The 19,025-nt window shown below is 33.1% G+C and overlaps 1 protein-coding gene across 8 annotated transcripts in view; it reads right to left on the bottom strand.

The window, feature by feature from the left end:
- LOC117102608 (dynactin subunit 1-like) overlaps window positions 1-19,025 on the bottom strand; it is a 53,471-nt gene that overhangs the window by 14,226 nt on the left and 20,220 nt on the right. For 7 of the 8 annotated variants that reach the window (XM_033242972.1, XM_033242976.1, XM_033242971.1 and 4 more), the window contains 9 exons: window positions 18,378-18,477; window positions 17,676-17,761; window positions 17,305-17,432; window positions 16,421-16,535; window positions 16,089-16,274; window positions 15,795-15,878; window positions 15,311-15,394; window positions 14,708-14,810; window positions 14,082-14,129 (listed from right to left, as the gene is read on the bottom strand). In XM_033242972.1, coding sequence (XP_033098863.1) covers window positions 14,082-14,129; window positions 14,708-14,810; window positions 15,311-15,394; window positions 15,795-15,878; window positions 16,089-16,274; window positions 16,421-16,535; window positions 17,305-17,432; window positions 17,676-17,761; window positions 18,378-18,477 — 934 coding nt within the window. The remainder of the gene's footprint in view (window positions 1-14,081; window positions 14,130-14,707; window positions 14,811-15,310; window positions 15,395-15,794; window positions 15,879-16,088; window positions 16,275-16,420; window positions 16,536-17,304; window positions 17,433-17,675; window positions 17,762-18,377; window positions 18,478-19,025) is intronic. The other variant, XM_033242974.1, reaches the window with a different exon arrangement.

The following is a 19,025-nucleotide window of genomic DNA, read 5'->3' as shown; positions in this document are numbered from 1 at the left end:
AGAGGACACATTTTGAAAAGTACGGCACATTCTATTATCCATAAAAGCCCTGTCAGACATTTTTGGTAGATTTAAGCTATTTTTCAAACTTAAAAACTGGAAGAACTGAGAAAATTAGCTGTTGTAGCCAGACACGCAATCCTAATGAAGTGTTAGTGCTGTTTAATGTATGACAAAGCAAGAGAATAAAGAGGAGGAAAGAGAGGGAGAAAAAGAGAATTAGGATGGATCTAAGATGGAATATATATGCAAATGAATCAGTACTATAATCTCTAACACCATTTACTATGTTTATTAGTAGTAGCAATTCTTCTTTATTTACATCGAGCCCCCCCCCCCACTACTGTAGTGGGTGGGGGGCTTAATCCCCTGCTTCCCCCGCTGGCACCGCCACTGTCACTGGTATAAACAAACATTGAATACTGAAAATAGAAGTATATTTTACAATCCTGCTACCAAACTTAGCTGTAGTAAGTAATCCTGAAAGGCACCATAAAAACTTAACAAGTGAAATATTCCATAATTTTCATCTTGTTCATATTTGCTTATATTTTTTCATAGCCAATAAATCTTCATTTTGGCTGGTAGTTGAACTTTTAACTAAAAATATACATCATACAACCCCATAAAACACAACAATATGGTTATCCAAAATGTATATAAAAATTTTATTATACAGTCTATTTGCATACTTCCTATTAATATGTTCCAAGAAAAACCACAGGTAAAAAGGTTACTCTTGGGTCATACCATTTATACCACAGGGTAATACTACTTTATGATACAGTATTTATTTCTAAAGGAACCTACATTTTTCTAACACAGTGCTACCCAATCTGATAAATGGGGATGGCCCAATATCTATCCTCAATGCCAAATGTGATGCTACAGTATCAATATCAGATAGATTGTATTACACTAATAACAACATGTAATACATCTTGCATTTCACAAACACAATTCTCAATGGTGTATCTTGAAGTATGGGGATGATGACTGCTCCCACAGACACACCCCCCCCCCTTCACCCACACAGACACACACATTATTTTAGTGTAGTCATATTATTAATAGAGATATGATTTAAGATACTTAGAAGTTGGTGCGCCAAAAGCTACAATTTTTGAAACAAACTGAGCTATTAACTAGAGCTAGCCTATTATCTCAAGTGACAACTTGAGTGAAAATTCGAGCAGCAACTTGAGATATTTAGCTACAATTTGAGCAACAATTTGTGGAAAACCTGAACTGTAAGATGAGCAAACTAATCGATCATGAGCAAAACAATTATGCAACAGCTCCCCTGCAACCAATCGACTAGAATTTAAGAAACAATTTCATTTCATTTATTTATTCTGGTAATTCAAGCACACAAAAAGACAAAAATGCAAACACAAATAAAAATATCAAGATACAAAGCCATCAAGTAAGCCCGGGGGAACTCCAACTTGATTGACCAACAAATTCGGCTGTTACTTGTGTAACAAATAAGCTGCAACTTCAGCAGTTTAAATTTGAGCTACAATTGAGCAAGAATTTGGGCGAGACTTTTATTCCTTGTTTTGCATACTTATTTTTTTACAGATCATCAGAGGGCGGCGGAATAAAAATTAATATAAAATTTTATTTTCTTATTTAGCAAATAGTTTTGCCAAAAACAACCAGATGGAGGAGAAAATAAAATAAAAATTTCATTAAAAAAAATTTTTTTTTTCATTTTTATTTTAATTTTATTTAATTAGGAAGAAAAATATATATCTTATCTTTGGAGATTTCAAGGCGGAGGGTGTAATAAAATAAATTTTTTTAATTAATTTTTTTCTGAAATTTCCACTTTTTCGTGGTGGAGGGTGAGCTAATTACCCAAAAATTAAATCTTATTTTTTATTTGAAATCATCAATATTTGCAGTCGGCAGGTTCACTAAACAAGGTATAAATAAGTCTTGCCTTGGGCTGCAATGCAACATTGAACAAAATTAAATTTTGAAACCTGGGGTACACATAGGCAATTTCAGCAACAGACAATTTATAGTTTCAGCTCAACCACAACTTCAGCATAAACTGTACTACTGATGATAGATTGATTAACATGTATTATAAACATCAAAACCTGACTTGATTCAGTTCATTCTACATACTAATTGGTACATCAAGTCAGCCACACACTTCAAGATTAGGTTAAGCATGGCATAGTCCTCAACTTGACCCTTACATGTACTCTAAAAAGGCCATATGCTTCCTACAAGTAATATTGACACTACAACAGTTCATTTCACTGGACTGGGATTGGATTCAAATGACAGGATATGGTAATGCCATTGTAAGTGAACTGAGACCCTGCGGCACTAAATTAGCAAAAAAAATGACCTGTGACGAGAAAAGTCATGTACAACAAAAATGGAACAATCCAAAAATGACACAGAAATTTCAAACAAGTGAAAAATGAAAAGAATATGCATAATAATTGCTATTTTTTGAGACACAAGGTAGATGTCATATCTCTCAATTTGCATTTTTTCACTTTATATATGAAAATATTCAGAATAAAGCTGACAGACCCCATCTTTGATAATGAACTATTCTAATTTCCTTATTATTCTTCTACCAACAATGGCAAGTCAGATCATAACATTTTTATCACAGGGACAAACACTAATATACACACACACAAATTTACAATGGATCCTTATGTTGTCGGTTCTTTGTTGTTTAAATCTGTGAAATGCAGAGGAATTAGCAATATGCGCTATACAAATATCGAAATGTTATTATTATTAATAAATACATATTTATGGAAATTGAAACTACATTACAGGAACTAAAATTTTTTACAAGGCTATAAAGCATAATGGTATGATCCAGACATAGGTGGAAAATATTCTCATTATTTATAGTATTTTGGAGAATGGTAGAGGAAAACAAAGGCTAATTGTTGCCATTATTTAATCTCGGAAGTATTGTGTTAACTTCTTATGGTTCATTACAAACCAACAAAAATTTGTGAAAGGACTGTGGCCTTGCTCGTAGCGTAGACATTTCACGCCGTATTTGGTCGCCATCTGATCTCCTGCACACAAAAATAATAGTAGGATTAAAAAGAAATCACCTAAAAAGGAAATGGTATTGCCCAATGGACATGGGAACTAGGTTAGGGTTATTTAAAATGAGGATTTTATTTGCTGGCAGGCTGAAATTACATACAATCTTGAAGGGCAATATGAAAACTGACATTCAATTTGAAACAAGATATTAGGCAAAATGAGTCAAATGACCTGGCAACCTGCTGACAAACCATTACCATTAAATACGCTTGTTTGACATAGAGTTTCTCTGGATCAATCAATGTATTGAGTTCTGTGGTTGGGTTTCAAAGGTGTCAATAAATTAACAATGATACCTTCACTGTATTATCTAAATATAGGATCTTGAAATTATTGATCAAATCAAGTTGTAATAAACACATCTTCATATTTATTTGTGTTTTTAAGAAGAATTTGAATATAGAATATATTTGGTTTGCCTATTTTAATAGACACATATAATATTTTTTAATTCCTAGCATAGAACGATTAGCTGGCAAATTATTTAAAAATTATTGTACTGGAAAGTATGCAAGTTAGGGAAACTATTTTTTTTTTATCTGTGCCTTATTAGGATTTGATAAAATGCAATTATGTTTTAATTTAATGTCTGCACCAGACAGTCATATCTTTAAATTACAAATTGGATTTCAGACAATCAAATATTAATGACAATAATACAATCTTTATCAAACTTATTAACTATTATAGTAACAAATCATTGTACCTTTAGAAATGGCATTAAGTAAATAAGCAGAAATTGGACTATCATCATAATTTAATGTCATAAAAATCTTGAAATACTTAGCAATAAAACAGGTTTATTTATTCGTACTAAAAATTGTATTATATATCCAAGTTCAAAAGTTCACTTTAATTCCAATGTGGCATAGTTATTATAAGAACTTTGACCATATTTTATTTCATACTTAAAAACCTCAAACAAAAATGAGGACTATTTACCAAACAAATTGGAATACTCCATTTTAAAATTGAATTATGAAATGAGATTGGAACATTCCATTTCCATGAAATTGCAACTTGGAGATTAATGGAACAGTCCAAAGGGGTATTATACTTTGAGACTAGACAAACTCTTCACCTGGGATGTATTGATTAACGCCTGTTTCAATCACATGCACTATTTCCTTTATCATGAGCTTTAATATAAATAATAGGATTATTATAGCTCCTTGGTTGCAACATTTGAGGCCAATGAAGCAAACATTTTTTTGAACTGTAATATTTCTAGTTTTATGCATAATATAATAACTAGTGCTATGCATAATATAATAATCATATATTAAAAAATCTTATATATATATATATATATATATATATATATATATATATACATACACATAATGTTTGTATATTAAAAAATATATACTGTATTTATTTATATACATACACATATTCTACCAACATTCATAATGTAGCAGAATTTAAGTGAGAATGAATATAAAGATCATTAAATATAATACTGTATAATAATATATATGGCCATGATGATATGGGCACATCATTACTATATATGGGCATACAACAGCGTTTTGTCAAAGAAAATTAGATAGTGTTGACAAAGCTTAACAATGTAAAGAAAAAATACTGTCAGTGTAGGTAAATGTACTTTGGGAATAGAACTGTAAATTTACATTCAAGGATGTGAACTAAAGGCCAAATGCTGTAACTATCGATTTCTTGATTTTAAAATTCAGAAATGATCATTTTGAAAGTGCAAAACTATATCAACAAAAAAAGAATGATCATTTATAGAGTCAACAAACATGAAAATCAAGGTTTTGTGTCACTAACCTAATAAAATGGCATTATTATCTGCTAATTAGGCCAGTTTATATTTGCTAGTTGATATTAAAAGTACTATTGAACCATACATTGACCTATACATGAACCAGTCAAGTTCTGCTCACTCCAATTGTAGGAGGTTAGCAGAGAGTAGACTAGAAGTTTGAGGTTAAAGATGCAGACAGAAAAGATTGACCTCTTGTGCTAATGTGCTGGCTCCTGCAATGGGGACTAAGACCCTAAAGCCCACCACCGTGACCTGCAGCAGGCATCAATGACCTTAAGCCTACTTTGTTGACCTAAGTCTGTTGCCTGTGTGACCCCAAACCTCAGCTTAAACAATAACGAGTGTCTAATTAATCTGATCAAGAAAGCCAAGGGCTGCACTTTTAACCCAAAAGGCATTAATCATTCATTAAGCCTGAATGGAATAATAATATGGATAATTATTGATTTACTTATAGGTATTAGCTTTTTGAACTTGGATTCAACTCGTAACTTGCATTCAACACAATAAATATCCCCAACCATATTAATGCCTGAATTTATATTGAACATTAATTGTTCTTTTATTCATTATTACTCTTTATACTGCAAAATAGCAAGAACCAATACTGGGCCTTGATATTCTAAAATAGTGATATGTTAAATTAATATACAATATATTTAAACCTCTGCTAATATAACCCCATGGGTCTCTTTATAATTGTACACTTTTACTTTTACATGTTTATACTGGTATTATAAAAAAAAAAATAAGGAAATATGTTATGTTTTCTAGGAGATATTTTATTGCTATTTGAAAATGTGCTGATTGCAATAATAACAAGAAATTTCTTGAACACATCCTACTTGACCTGATCATCGATACAAGGAAACTAAATAAAACGCAACCATTCTAGACAGCACTAACCATTTCCAGAAAGGTATGTCCATAACTATTATCAGTTTAATAACATTCCCAACTGCAACTCTAAACCCTCTACACAAAAATGAAACAGTCTTACTTACATCAACTTGCTATGCTCTTGGCCTATTCTATTATGCATAACAGGGAGAGAAAATTCTTTAAATGCCTGTGTAAAATAAGGAGATGATGAATTGTTTTTCCTGTGACAAAGTGGATCTGTACCGTTGTAAAGTACCATGTCTGGGTTACCCATTGCCTGGAGACAGTCTACTGTTGGGCGTGTATTTCATGCGGTGATCACGAAACCTGATGGGCGGCCATTTCCCCCCTGCCAGTACATTTATCCTTCATTCGCTATGACAGTTCATGTCGATTCATTGACCGACTGAGCAAAGGACCATTACAATTCATAATAGTCAGGTTGTTAACCTCAACAATAATAAAACGAAGAGTTGAATATACTAGTCAATTGCTTTATACAGATACTGTCTAATTAGCATTTTCATTATCATGCACCATAAGCTCCAATGATTATGCTCCCATTTATATTATATTCTTGTTCATAATCTATAAACTTGGAAAATAATAAAATTCCGTATGTAGATTATATTCCAATATTTTGATATGATTAATATGCCCAAGGCTAAGTTAACTGCACGCAAGGGTAGAAATAATATAAACAGAAGCTTCTTCAATGATTCAGTAGAAGTTATAGAAAAGAGGAGGGAGGGAGGACGAAATGTAAGGAAGAGAACAGAGGAAAAATATTTTAATCCATGGAGGCTTGTTAAATTCTGTGATATGCCCAAAAATGGGCATATCACATTTTTTCGTCACATAAAATTTCATAGTGTGGAAAGATCTTCAGCAACAAAATGTGATTAAACAATTTTTTTTTTGCATTTTAAAATGGCAGTAGTACTTATGACTGTTCTACCAAATTTTATTAAATTTACATTTTTTACATGTAAATTTATATACTACAAATAAATAAATAAATAAATAGCCTATTAAATCTTTTCACCTGTTATGTATATGATTCAACTTGGCATCTCTCATCAAACTGTAAGCATGTTCTCTTTAAAGTGTCAATTACCGATAAGTCATCAATGTGGCCAATCGATTAGATGACTCGCAACGAGTACCCTTGGCCTTCGTATCCTTCATCAAATAACCAATTCTAAGCTACAATAAGCAATTTCCTAAGAGCATATACTACGTATACAGTATAATAACATTACTTATAGAGAATACTAAAAAGTCTTAAAGCTACAGTATTGCCAGGAGTCCACATCATAAACATTGCATTAGTGCATACAATATGTCATGACTATTACAGGCCCTACTAAACGAAGGAACATGCTGCAAGCTGGTAAACCTCAAATAAGGCACACAACGGTGAATTTTGAAAAATTGAGCCAACTGAAAAAAATACATCATGGAGACAACTACTTTAAGCTGAGATACATATCTAGCAAGGTTGAAGGAAGAAACCCATCTGCATTATTCATAACAACAATCCGAAAATGAACTTGTGTGTTAATGAGGTCAACAACGGCAGTAAAAAAGCAGCAACGAAGGTCATTAACCATCAACCTTTGTCAGTTTACTACCAACAACCTGAAGACAACGTCTGCATTTTCAGTTAATAGCTAGAAATCATATTATGAACCTACTTCGTCAAGGGCATGCTCTATTTTTTTCTGACGTTTTAGGTCATGAACGCTGTGTACGCTGCTCGACAGCGCCATGGGAATCATCGGTAAATCCTCGAGGATTCGTTGGGAGCTTACCAATGTGGTTTGTGCAGAAATTATTATAATCTATCTAATATCAACATGGAAATTAAATATTGCCCCATAACATCACTGTGATCAATATACTGTAATAAATCAAACAATTTGATATCTGCTAAATTTCAATATCTGAAAGTAAGCTAAAACAACGTCATCCATTTCCACACCCCTATTGGTTTAACTACATTCTCTAAAAACATAAATTACCCCATGTGGGATGTACAAAGTGGATTTAATTAATTAATTATATAACTAAATGACTGATTGATTGATTCATGGGCCTAGATACTAAAAAGTACAAAATCCATTCTATCAATCATAAAATTGTGTATAATTAAGTAAAATTTAGATAAAGCATTCATGGTATCTATCGTTATTAGTTTTTAAGTGTATATTTTAGTCACCTTTATTGATTATGTATTAACTAAAATATTATTATACTAAAGTATTATTAGTTGGTTAGATGAGAAGATAGGTGAGGGGTACAACAGATATAACTGTAAGGCCAAATGAAAAAAATTATTGTGTTGGCCACGCCCGCCCGACCCAAATTGAGGTTCGGCATTTTATTATTATTTTTTACTACAACGAAAAATATTTTTTTAAATGAGCTAAAAAGGCTGGAATAAGCCTATCTTGCTGGACATTAGGCGATGTGACAGTGTTATGCGATCGTTTTGCTCTTCAATATAGATTCAAAAATGGTGTTTGTTGTATTTTGTGTATTTTCTACTTTTTAGGCATAAATACATTATTGGTTTAAAAAAAAACAACTTTTCCTACCGACCTACGCATTTTTTTTTTTTTGCGCAAAACGTGGCCAACACATATTCTTTTTCTTTTTTGCTCTAATGCCAAATATACAGGAAGGAGTCTACTAAATGATTAGCTTTCCACTCTCTGATTTTCATCATCTTTATTTACTGTGCAGAACCTCTTTGGACTATAGTCACACATATTCAATATGTCACACCACACCCTCATATATCAGAAATAGAGAGAACATTATTAGATGAGCTGAATGGATTAACCTTATACAACATAGGCTACATTCAGACTTGGAGATAAACCAGGCTTGAGTTAAGCCTGACTCAACGTTAAGCCCGGCTGCATTCATTGTCTAAACCCCCCACCCCGCAACAATTAAAGCCCAGCTTAGAAAAGTTAAACACGGTGGCACGCCAGGCCTAGTTACTATAGGAACACAGCCCGGCTTGAGATAAGCCACCTAGTTCAGACTGTCACGTAGATAAACCCGGTGAGTTGAGCTGGGTTTATCCACCTAGTTTGAACTAGGCCTAAGAAAAGTTTTGACTCATTGGAATATACCATTAATCCCATAGGGATCAAGAGCGATTATACAGCATTAATACTGTACTTTCATTCTTGACAATGTTCAAATAAGGAACGAAATGTAGAATCAATTATGGCCTCATGTTTGTTATTCTTCTGGAGTTACCATATTCATATTTTAATACTGTATCGTGAAAAATCTATCTTCCATGATCAGAAATTAGAGTTGAAAATGGAATAAACCACTAGTCCCACGGGAGAAATAGAAACATCTGTGTAAATAAATACCAGCATAATATAGGTTAATATAAACATGAAAGCTAAATATAGCTCAATAGCAACACCAACTTCCAAACATTTTTAGTTCAAATTTAGAAATGCCAACTTAAATTTAATGTTTGCTTCTTATTTGATCAAAAGAGCAGCATTAATACAGTCCTGTAAAAACCCATCTTCCATGATCAGAAATCATAATTGTCTTGAAAATGGAATATACCACTAGTTCCATGGGGAAATAGAAACATCTGTGTAAATAAATACCAACATTATATAGGTTAATATAAACATGAAACCTAAATATAAATCCATAACAACACCATCATCAATGTATAGTAATAAATCAATTCTGCTGCATCTCAAAGTCTGAATTATTAATTCATTTAGGTTAAATAACTCCTCCCCCAGCATCAATAGTTTAAACAGGGAGTTTATAACAACTCCCTGGTTTAAATAAGTTAAGTTCCAAACAGAGGTGAAATGGTTAGACAATGAATGCAAATGTTTTAAAATAAACGATTTCCAAATTTAGTTCAAATTTAGAAATACCAACTTTAACTTTAATGTTTGCTTCATATTTAATAAGAGTACTAACTTTGCCCTAAAACCCTTGGGAATTAACTAAATTTGATTGATTGATTGATTGTTTTGATTGATACCCAACATAAAATCTTCACAAGCTTTGACACAATGTTTATATATCCTTAACCCACATACCTTGTCACCTAAAATATCTAAGGATAGTATAGTCAGTATATCGTACTCAATAAAAAAAATTGATAATAAATTTAATAAAAGGGAACAAAACTAAAAAAAAAATTTTTTTTTAAATAACAATAAGCAACATGGCACTTTCTTGCAATTTAACTAATGTTTTTTATTGATAAATGAATACTGTATTAATAAAATGACCAACCATTGCTGTACAGGGAACAACCAAATTGCAATTCTGTAGAAAAAAAAATCTTATTGAGTGCAGATCAGTTGTCTTGAAAATGGTATATACCACTAACCATTAACCATTAACCCCACAGGGGAATATTCCAAGATCAAGGCACTGTATATTACACAATTAATATTGTAGAAAAAAAAATTATCTTCAATGATCAGAAATTGCCTTGAAAATGGAACATACCACTTATCTTATGCGGGAATAAAAACATCTGTGTAAAAACAGTACAACATAGGTTACCAACAATTGGAACGTACCATTAGTTTTATATTTTTAGAATAGTGGTTCAGTCCAAATCATCACCAATTGATATGATGAGGTTACTAAGAGGTGAATATGCCAGAGAAAGTGCAATTTGATGGTCTTTGGGGAAAATCCACTTTGCTTAACACTACTTCCATGGATACAAGGAGGCTTGAGTACAATAAGGTGAAGGTGTCTTAAAATTAGACCCATGAGGGCCATGGATCTAGAGCAAAAATTATTAATTATATAATGCTCTAAGCTAGTAATAACCTAGAAATCATTACACGCTTCTTAGAAGATTGTGAATTAATTTAATATCTTCATAAATGAGAAATTGATATATTAAAATTTACAATACAAGAGAAAGCAATATGTCTTAATTAAAACTGGCATTGAAAGATTTATCTGTACTCAACAAAAGTAACAACAGTGATTCTAAATGACAAAAATAAATTCCTTTTCCTTTGTCATATCAGTCAAAATTTAAAAATTTTCATTTGTGCTAACATAAATTTGAAAAAAAAAATGCATTTTAGTCAATTGTGCTCTAATGAAATTAAAATAATAAGCTGTACTACCAGACTTTACACTGGAGGACTACATTAAGTACAGGAACATACAGGAGTCACAGCCCAATGCTGGTAGCGGTCACCTTTTCCTGAATTGGTGTTTATTTAAACATTTTTGAAAAACCATGGTTATAGAATTGGCAGGAAAAATAAACAGATGACTGACTTTCTGTAAATTTTCTACATACCAAAAAAAGGTACTTACTGAACAATAGAGCTGTAGGCAAAACAAAAAACTATTGTTTAAACATATGCTTAACTCAGCTAGGAATATATACTTCATCAGATTTATTTTTCAGGCTAAATACTGTTTGATCAAACAATATCTGATAGTCTTGAAACACAACTGATCAGACAAACTGTATGCCTGTCCATGCATGGAGGTACAAGAACAGGTCCTTGTCTGTTGAAAGTGGGACAATGATATTCTCATGAGTGAAGTGTGATTAAAGCTTGTTTGGGTTTTATCTTCAATCCTAACAAGAATTTTATTTATCTATTTTATAGAAATTATATCTAGCGCACATATCGAGTAAACTGCTTAAGACGCTTTTTTCCCCTGGTCATTGGATACAGAATCAATCATACACAACGAGCAACCTCCTCCACTCCCCGGGGAGTATTCCTTGTTATGCGTGTAATCAGCACTACTAATTTCATTCTGAATCATTCACCTCCTACCAGGTACCAATTTATACTTGTGGGTGAAGGGAGGCAAATGCAGACAAAGTGTCTTGCCAAAGTACACGAGCAGTATGACAAGCATTGGTCTCAAACACCCGACCTTCTGACTGAATTTCCAATGCCTAACACACTGAGCCACACTCTTCTACTTGTATTGGTAGAAAATGATACACAATTTTATATACTGTAAAAATATATCATGCACAGCTCACGGGCTGCATGCATACATACGTTCATACACGCACACACACACATACGTGCAATCGGTAACATTTTATGAATGAGCAATACAACATAACATAATTGGGTATTAATATTATATAGTTGCTATGACTATTACTACTACTACTTCAGACAGCAAATGATATTTTTATGATAGTGTTGCGATTATCACCAAGTTAGTTTTCTATGCTACCATTTGTGCATTTTACTGTCAATTAGGTGTAGTAATTACAATTTTTCAATTTAATAATTTGTAAATAATAGTTTTGTAAATTGGACTTAAGTTTACTAATCTCTAGTAGTTTCATTTAGTTTGCTTATTATTTCAATTTCAATTTATTCAAAATTGCCTCCAAAAACTATGACTGTAGAACTGTTAATTAATTAAATAGAGCAAGTACAGTACAATGGATATATTGATGGATATAATATTTATTAATGGACTCAAAGTGCTTCTGCCTTTCTTCATGTTTTATGACAATTAAAAGCTGACTAAATCTTCTTAGTTTAAGGTTGACTGCATCAATTAATTGTGTGTTGAGACTGTTTCAAAAGTGAAATGTCAAATAAATTATATACAGTATTACAAAAATTATTTAGCGTTCATATATTCAACCATATATTTCATCTAACTGTCGGAAATAACCAAAAGAAACTATAAAAACTTTTATTAATATCAACTGGCTTTAATATTTTTATTTTTTCATTCTTTTAAAATTTTCTGTAATTTTTACAATTACGGAGGTTAATTGCTTAGTTGCTGTTGACAGGAGAAATGTTAACAACAGAAAATAAATAAAAATCATTGGTTATTAGATAATAGCTATGTCCCATGCATGTGAACTTATAATATAAAATATAATATAATAAAATACACTTTACACTGTACAATAATACTGCAAAAATAATATACACAGGGACACCGAGAATTTACTTTACTACTTTACCCCCAATTGTTTCCCTTTGCCTAAGGATAAGGACCAATAGAATATTACCTGCAGCTCTGAGCAAGTGGATACTAAAGAAATTTATCTTTTCCATTGTGCAGGAAGGAAGCATCAAGAAAATATTTCTATTTTCTTGGAGATGAGGACGAAAAATTTACTTCTATTTCACAAGGAAGATTCGGAGAAGATGGCCAAGGTATTTTTCCCTTCGCTCTAGATCAAGGCTCAAAAATCTTTTCGTTTCTCTTTTTGGGAAGATTTTTCTCTTCTTCTCTGGCAAAAAAGGGTACACAGAATTCCACTCCTTTTCCTAAAAAGGGAGACAAGATAAATTTTACCATTCACCTTGGCCAAGATAATATTCCTTAAAAAAGGCTAGTGGTGAAAATCCAGTTGGGGTCTGATATCCCTTTTACACTGCAAGCAAAATTCCGGACATAACCCGGGATTTTCCAATACCTGGGTTAAAGTCTCCCGAGTTGTGGTTTGTGTAAACGTCAAAAAGTCTGTCTCGGGTTGCCAAACATTCCGGGATGGACGTGCGGGACGAATTCAGCGTAGGACAACCAGAGTGCATTACAGAGTCGCCAGTGTAAGCAGCACTGAATTTGATTCCGGAATTAGGCCTTACCTGGTGCCTACCGCAGCTGTGGTCAGGTAGGACTAAACTTTGCTAGCAACGGGCTAGGCCTAGACACTATTCAAATTAAACCCTCTACTCTCTGGTATAGACTTGATATCAAAACTGTTGATTTAATTTGTATAATTTAAAAACAATCTGCTACCACATTGCTTCAGTATTGATAATAATTGTGGCTTCATGATGACGAGGAACTCGAGCGAAGTGATGATCACCATTGTAACAAAAATTGAGGGCAGTATTTGAACCTGAGTCCGTTGCCGGTGTAAAATGGGGGCAACTCCGGAGCAACCTGAACATTTTCATTCGATGTAAATGGGAAATTCACCAAGGATCACTCCGGAATTAACACGGATTTATTCTGCTCTTGGCAGTGTAAAAGGGATAAAAGATTCCTGAAACTATAATTAACTTAGGTGGCCCAAAGTGGTGGGATAAGTATCTTTTATTTTTCTCCCCCCCTTCCCCCCCCCCCCCCCCCAATCTCTCGGCATCCCTGATGGTATGTTTGGAGTAGATATGCTAGATGTATCGCAATCACTGCAAATAAGATTGTAACATAACTAAAGAATGTTATTTTGTTGTTAGAAATAGCTTCAACAGAATATTATATATGCTAGTAGTCATCTCTGCAATGCATTGTGGGAATTGCGACAAACCTTCAACTTCCTCTTTTTTCTTTGTGTCCTTTTTCTTCTCTGGTGTTCCTGTATAAACAGCGGTTGTTTTTTTTTAACACAACATTTACTAAACATAAATCCTAACACCAAGCAATTTTTAAAATAATTTTCTCTTAGTAAAACTAGATTCTCAAATTCGAAGTGTAACAAGAGTGGAGCATTATTAAACAGTTTTTTTGAACTACTAATTCCAAAATATAATAATAATAATAAGCACTTAACTAATATAAAAACTTATGCCTTCATTAAGCCAGTAGGAAATAATCAATGTCATGTTACTCAACATATTTAATTCAAATCATAAAACTATATTGTGATGAAAAAAATATTGAATAATATCAATCTACTTTTACAAAATGAGAAGCATGTATAGATATATTATTAACAAAGTTAAAAAAATATTCACTAGCGATACTTATATAATTCTAATTCTTTGTATTTCTTAGAAAATAAAGATTCAAGGATAAAAAATAACCTTTCCTTTGAATTTCTGATTTTCCTGGACCAAAATAAACATACACATTCCATAACTACAATACAAATACTTAAAAGTTAAATTTAATGGAAGTTATGCAATGTTACTTTGGTGAAGGGATTTAACATACCTGTTAAAGAGCTTGCAATTGTCATTGCTTCCTTACCCAGAAACCTTAGTGCACTTATAAGAGTGCAAAGACCATCGGCACTTTCAGACAGAGAATTCTGGATCTGAAAATAAATCATAATTATAATCATGATATGATAATTTATGATTTCTTTGTTCCATAACTGTGGATGTGTGTGTGTGTGTGTGCTTAGAGCAAGTTTTAGCTTTCAAATGCATTTTTCAGGATATTTAAAACGACGCCCATGACAGCAAAAATTATTCATTGAATGATGATTAAGATTAATGATGATGATGCTGCTGATGATGACTAAAATGATAACTAAAAAATATTGATGATTTATTGATAGATTTAACAAGTAAAAGAATGAAAATATTAAAACTTAATATACTGTACAGTTAAATTTGTCTAAGTCGACTTTCCCTAACTCGAAAAATTTTTAACTTGATTTTATTTTACATGCCAAATTGTTAATTAATGATCTGTAAGTCAAATTTTATCTAAGTGAAACAATTTTTCAATGCCATTTTGGATTCAACTTAGGCAAAGTTCAACTGTACAATCAAATGAGTTCAACAGAAGTAAATAAAATGTGACACTTGCCTCTGGTCCATACATCAGGGCTGCTGGCCCAGGCCCATCCTCACCTGATCCGATTTCTCCTTGTTTAGGCAATCTACGACGTATCTATATTAAAATTCAAAGTCGAAAGTGATTGGTCGAAAGTCAAAGTGTTTTTGCTCAACTATATACAACAATAACTTTTGCATTTTCCTTCTGTACATTTGCTTTGTGTACATAGCTTAGATTATGTGATTGTTGATGACATTTCCCTTTCTTTGATATATTAAAATCTGGGGACAAATTGTTTCATAGGACAGATTTTCCAATTGGAAGGCTTAGGAAATGGGGTGAAAACACTGGAATTGAAACACAGGTAACATACCCTGTGGGCCACAGTACTCCACATGAAGATTTGATTTGATAATAGTGATAAAATAAATTAATCTTAAAAATAGAAATAATCTATAACCACACAAGAGCACAATTATTTTGTTGACAATATTACAACATTTGAATGGCTCACCTGTCTAGAGAAAGTCTTGATGTCATCAGCAGTGGAATCAAGATCTTTCATCAAAATGGCAAAATCTGTTGTCTCTTGCATCGCCTACGAAGAAAATAAACCAATATAAGAACCACGCCAATAACAATAGATATTTAAGTAAAATACAGCTGACTACTCCAGTCAGGCACTTATAATTTCATATGCAAGCCCTTCTTTTCAGTCATGTATGCATTTAAGGACAAAGGTAAACATACTTTCAGTGGGTGGCCATTGTAAAACACAGAAGAAGGTAAGAGTATTGCTTCAGCATACCTGCATAAGAACTTTAACCTTCTTGGTTTCCAAGGTGACACAGTCACTAGCAGAAGTGATCATCTTGACATTGTCCTCCATGGCAACGGTGAGGTCAATCTCCTCCTGCTCCAGGTGGACATTGTACAGGTGCTTGAAGTAAGTGATGGCTTTCTTCAGTGCATCCAGTGGGGTTGTCTCATCAAGCTACAAAATATAGGTATTCATTTATGAAATGTTAATAAGTCAACCATATAACAATGTGCTCAGGATAATTATATTTTTTAAATGTAGCTAGATGAGTGCCGAAAACCTAAACATTAGAGGATTGCATAATTGGGGCTATATCTCACCTGATCTTTCCTAAGTTGCTCGATATAGAAATCCAAAGAGTTTTCATACGGGGTCATCTCAGGGAACAGAGTGCCAATCTTACAAAACAACTCAACACTGCAGGTTGATAGAGCACTGAAAAAAAAACAACTTATTTCGTTAGCAAAAAATAATATTATGGGCTCATAAATAGAATAATTTTTAGAATGAACATTCAAAAGATGAAAAAGGCTGGCATAGGGCCATGCCATTAAATGTAGTTTTCAGGTATTTGTGATCATGACTTGTCAGGCTTCTGGGGCCTTCCAAAAGACTAAAGCCTCGTTCTCACGGGAGCCCTAGTACCCGGATTGGGAGCTAACCGTTAGCACTAACCATTAGCACCTGCGTGAGAACGCCCGATCAGTTAGCGCTAACGGTTAGCAAGCGCTATCGGTTAGCAAGTTGAGGGTGTTTCTATTATCAACCAATTACAATTATCAACCAATTTACAATTTCCAGTTTCTTATTGGCCAGTGATTCGATCATCATATTGTTGCTATCCAGATCGGGATTTTCTCGCATAGACGCACGGCAGCTAACGGTTAGCAGGATCCGGATCTTGCTAACCGTTAGCTGCCGTGTGAGAACATAGCCTCTGACCACACATTTCCCCTTCCCAAGCCACTGTCATTCACTTCTTACCATCCCACAACCCTATACATTCTGACCCCTACCATTTCTGTTTTCACACAGTTTCTGCATCCCTATCCTTCCTGTATCCCTACCCTTTCTGAATCTGACCCTTCTGTAACCTCACTCTTTTCGAATCCCTACCATTCCTACATACATCCATACCACAGTTTCATCTCGATCCTACCCTTATAGTGAAGACCAATGGGCACCATGCTATCCAATCACTTACTGTTGGTATTTGTGTAGAACTGCTTGAAGCTGATACAGCGTGAAGATGAGTGTGTTAGCAAACGACAACTGTTCTCCCTTGTTATTCTGCAACATTCCTTCTCGCTCAAAACTTGGTGGCATTTCCGCCTAACAAATATTAATAAATAAATAAATAGATTTTACTATCTAAATATAAATATATATTTATATGTAAATTGTGAGCTGTTGTGACAAAATGAGTCTTGTGGTACGCCCGATCAATTTGATATTATTCAAGAAAATATATCTGAAGCGATATTTTGACAATAATTGGGTTTCAATTTTTTTGATAGGTTTAAAATTATTCTCACATAAGTGAGTAAACAAATATATAAATATCTTGAATATTACCTTGTCTTTAATTTGATTAATAACAATCTCAGCCTTGGAATTAAGTCGAGACAGGAGTAGAAGAACTTGAATGCAATCATGGTCACCTGAAATAAAACAAATTTTGTTTTAAATTACAGTATTTGGAAAGCACTTTCTTCAGTAGTATTAATGCTGAAACAAATTATTAAAATAGATATTTAAATAGCACTGTCATTGGTAGCTTCTTCTTATGTCTAAACGCAAGTTCATACTCTGATGAGCTATGTTAGTTTATTTTAAAAACTAACTGATAAGATTTTCATCTATAGTGGTGAAAGGATTGTTAGGAACAGGGCCGTGACATGAATGCTCCTTTCTTTGCCCCTACGGGCAGCTGTATACCCTTCATGTGAAGCTATCAGCCATGAACAAGATCATTTAACTGAATGACTTTATGTATGATTTCATGTATTAATGTACTAATTGATCGATTAAATGATTAATTAATGGATTGATTTATTGATTGATTGATTTACTGAATAACGTATTGATTGATTGAAATATTGATACTGGTTGTTTACCGCCTCTTCGACGGAAGCCATCGGCCATGAATAGAATCATTTAACTGAATGACTTTATGTATTTTATGTATTAATGTATTAATTGATTGATTGATTGACTGATTAATTGATTGATTGGTTGATTGATTGATTGATTAAAATATTGATACTGGTCACTTACCTCCTCTTCGGAGGAAACTATCGGCCATGAATGAGCACAGCAAATCAATATGGCGTTTAGCCTGCTCCACCTCCAGCTTGCGAATGTCAAGTTCAATCATCTAAAACAGAAATAATTTAAATAAATTAAAAACAACAATCTTAAAAATAATTCTGTCATTCATCCACTGCCAATTTGAAAATACCTCAATTAAGCAGAAATGTTGGCTTAGTTCCTTCTCAAATGTCACACCTAAGTCATTGAAAATAAGCTGACTCTCTGATGTTAGAAAGAAGGATAACCATCTGACCAAGGGTTAACAAATTTAGGCACCTCATATAGGTTTTAATATAGACATTACTATATAAATGCTGGGTTATTATTATATAATAAAGAATGATACACAAAATATTAAATTAAATTGGATTAGACAACCTTTTGTGTTTCCTTACCATGACATGGTAATGTCTGACACATAAAAGATTTTAACTAAAGCAGTCACTCCATAGATTGCATACCTCTGCCCATACAGTACCAACAATATACAGGCCATGAATAATGAGGGAAACTGCAGCATACCCTCAATGAAATAATTGAATTGCCAGTGGTATTCAGGCACATTATTTTCATCAGTGTTACAGAATAACAAAATAATGGAATCGCCTGCCA

This window comes from Anneissia japonica, unplaced genomic scaffold (assembly GCF_011630105.1).
Source record: "Anneissia japonica isolate Jap-2015-1 unplaced genomic scaffold, ASM1163010v1 scaffold1489_len2284818_cov182, whole genome shotgun sequence".
NCBI lineage: Eukaryota > Metazoa > Echinodermata > Crinoidea > Comatulida > Comatulidae > Anneissia > Anneissia japonica.
The sequence above is the reverse complement of the archived record's forward strand: the minus strand, read 5'-3'. Positions and strand labels throughout refer to the sequence as shown.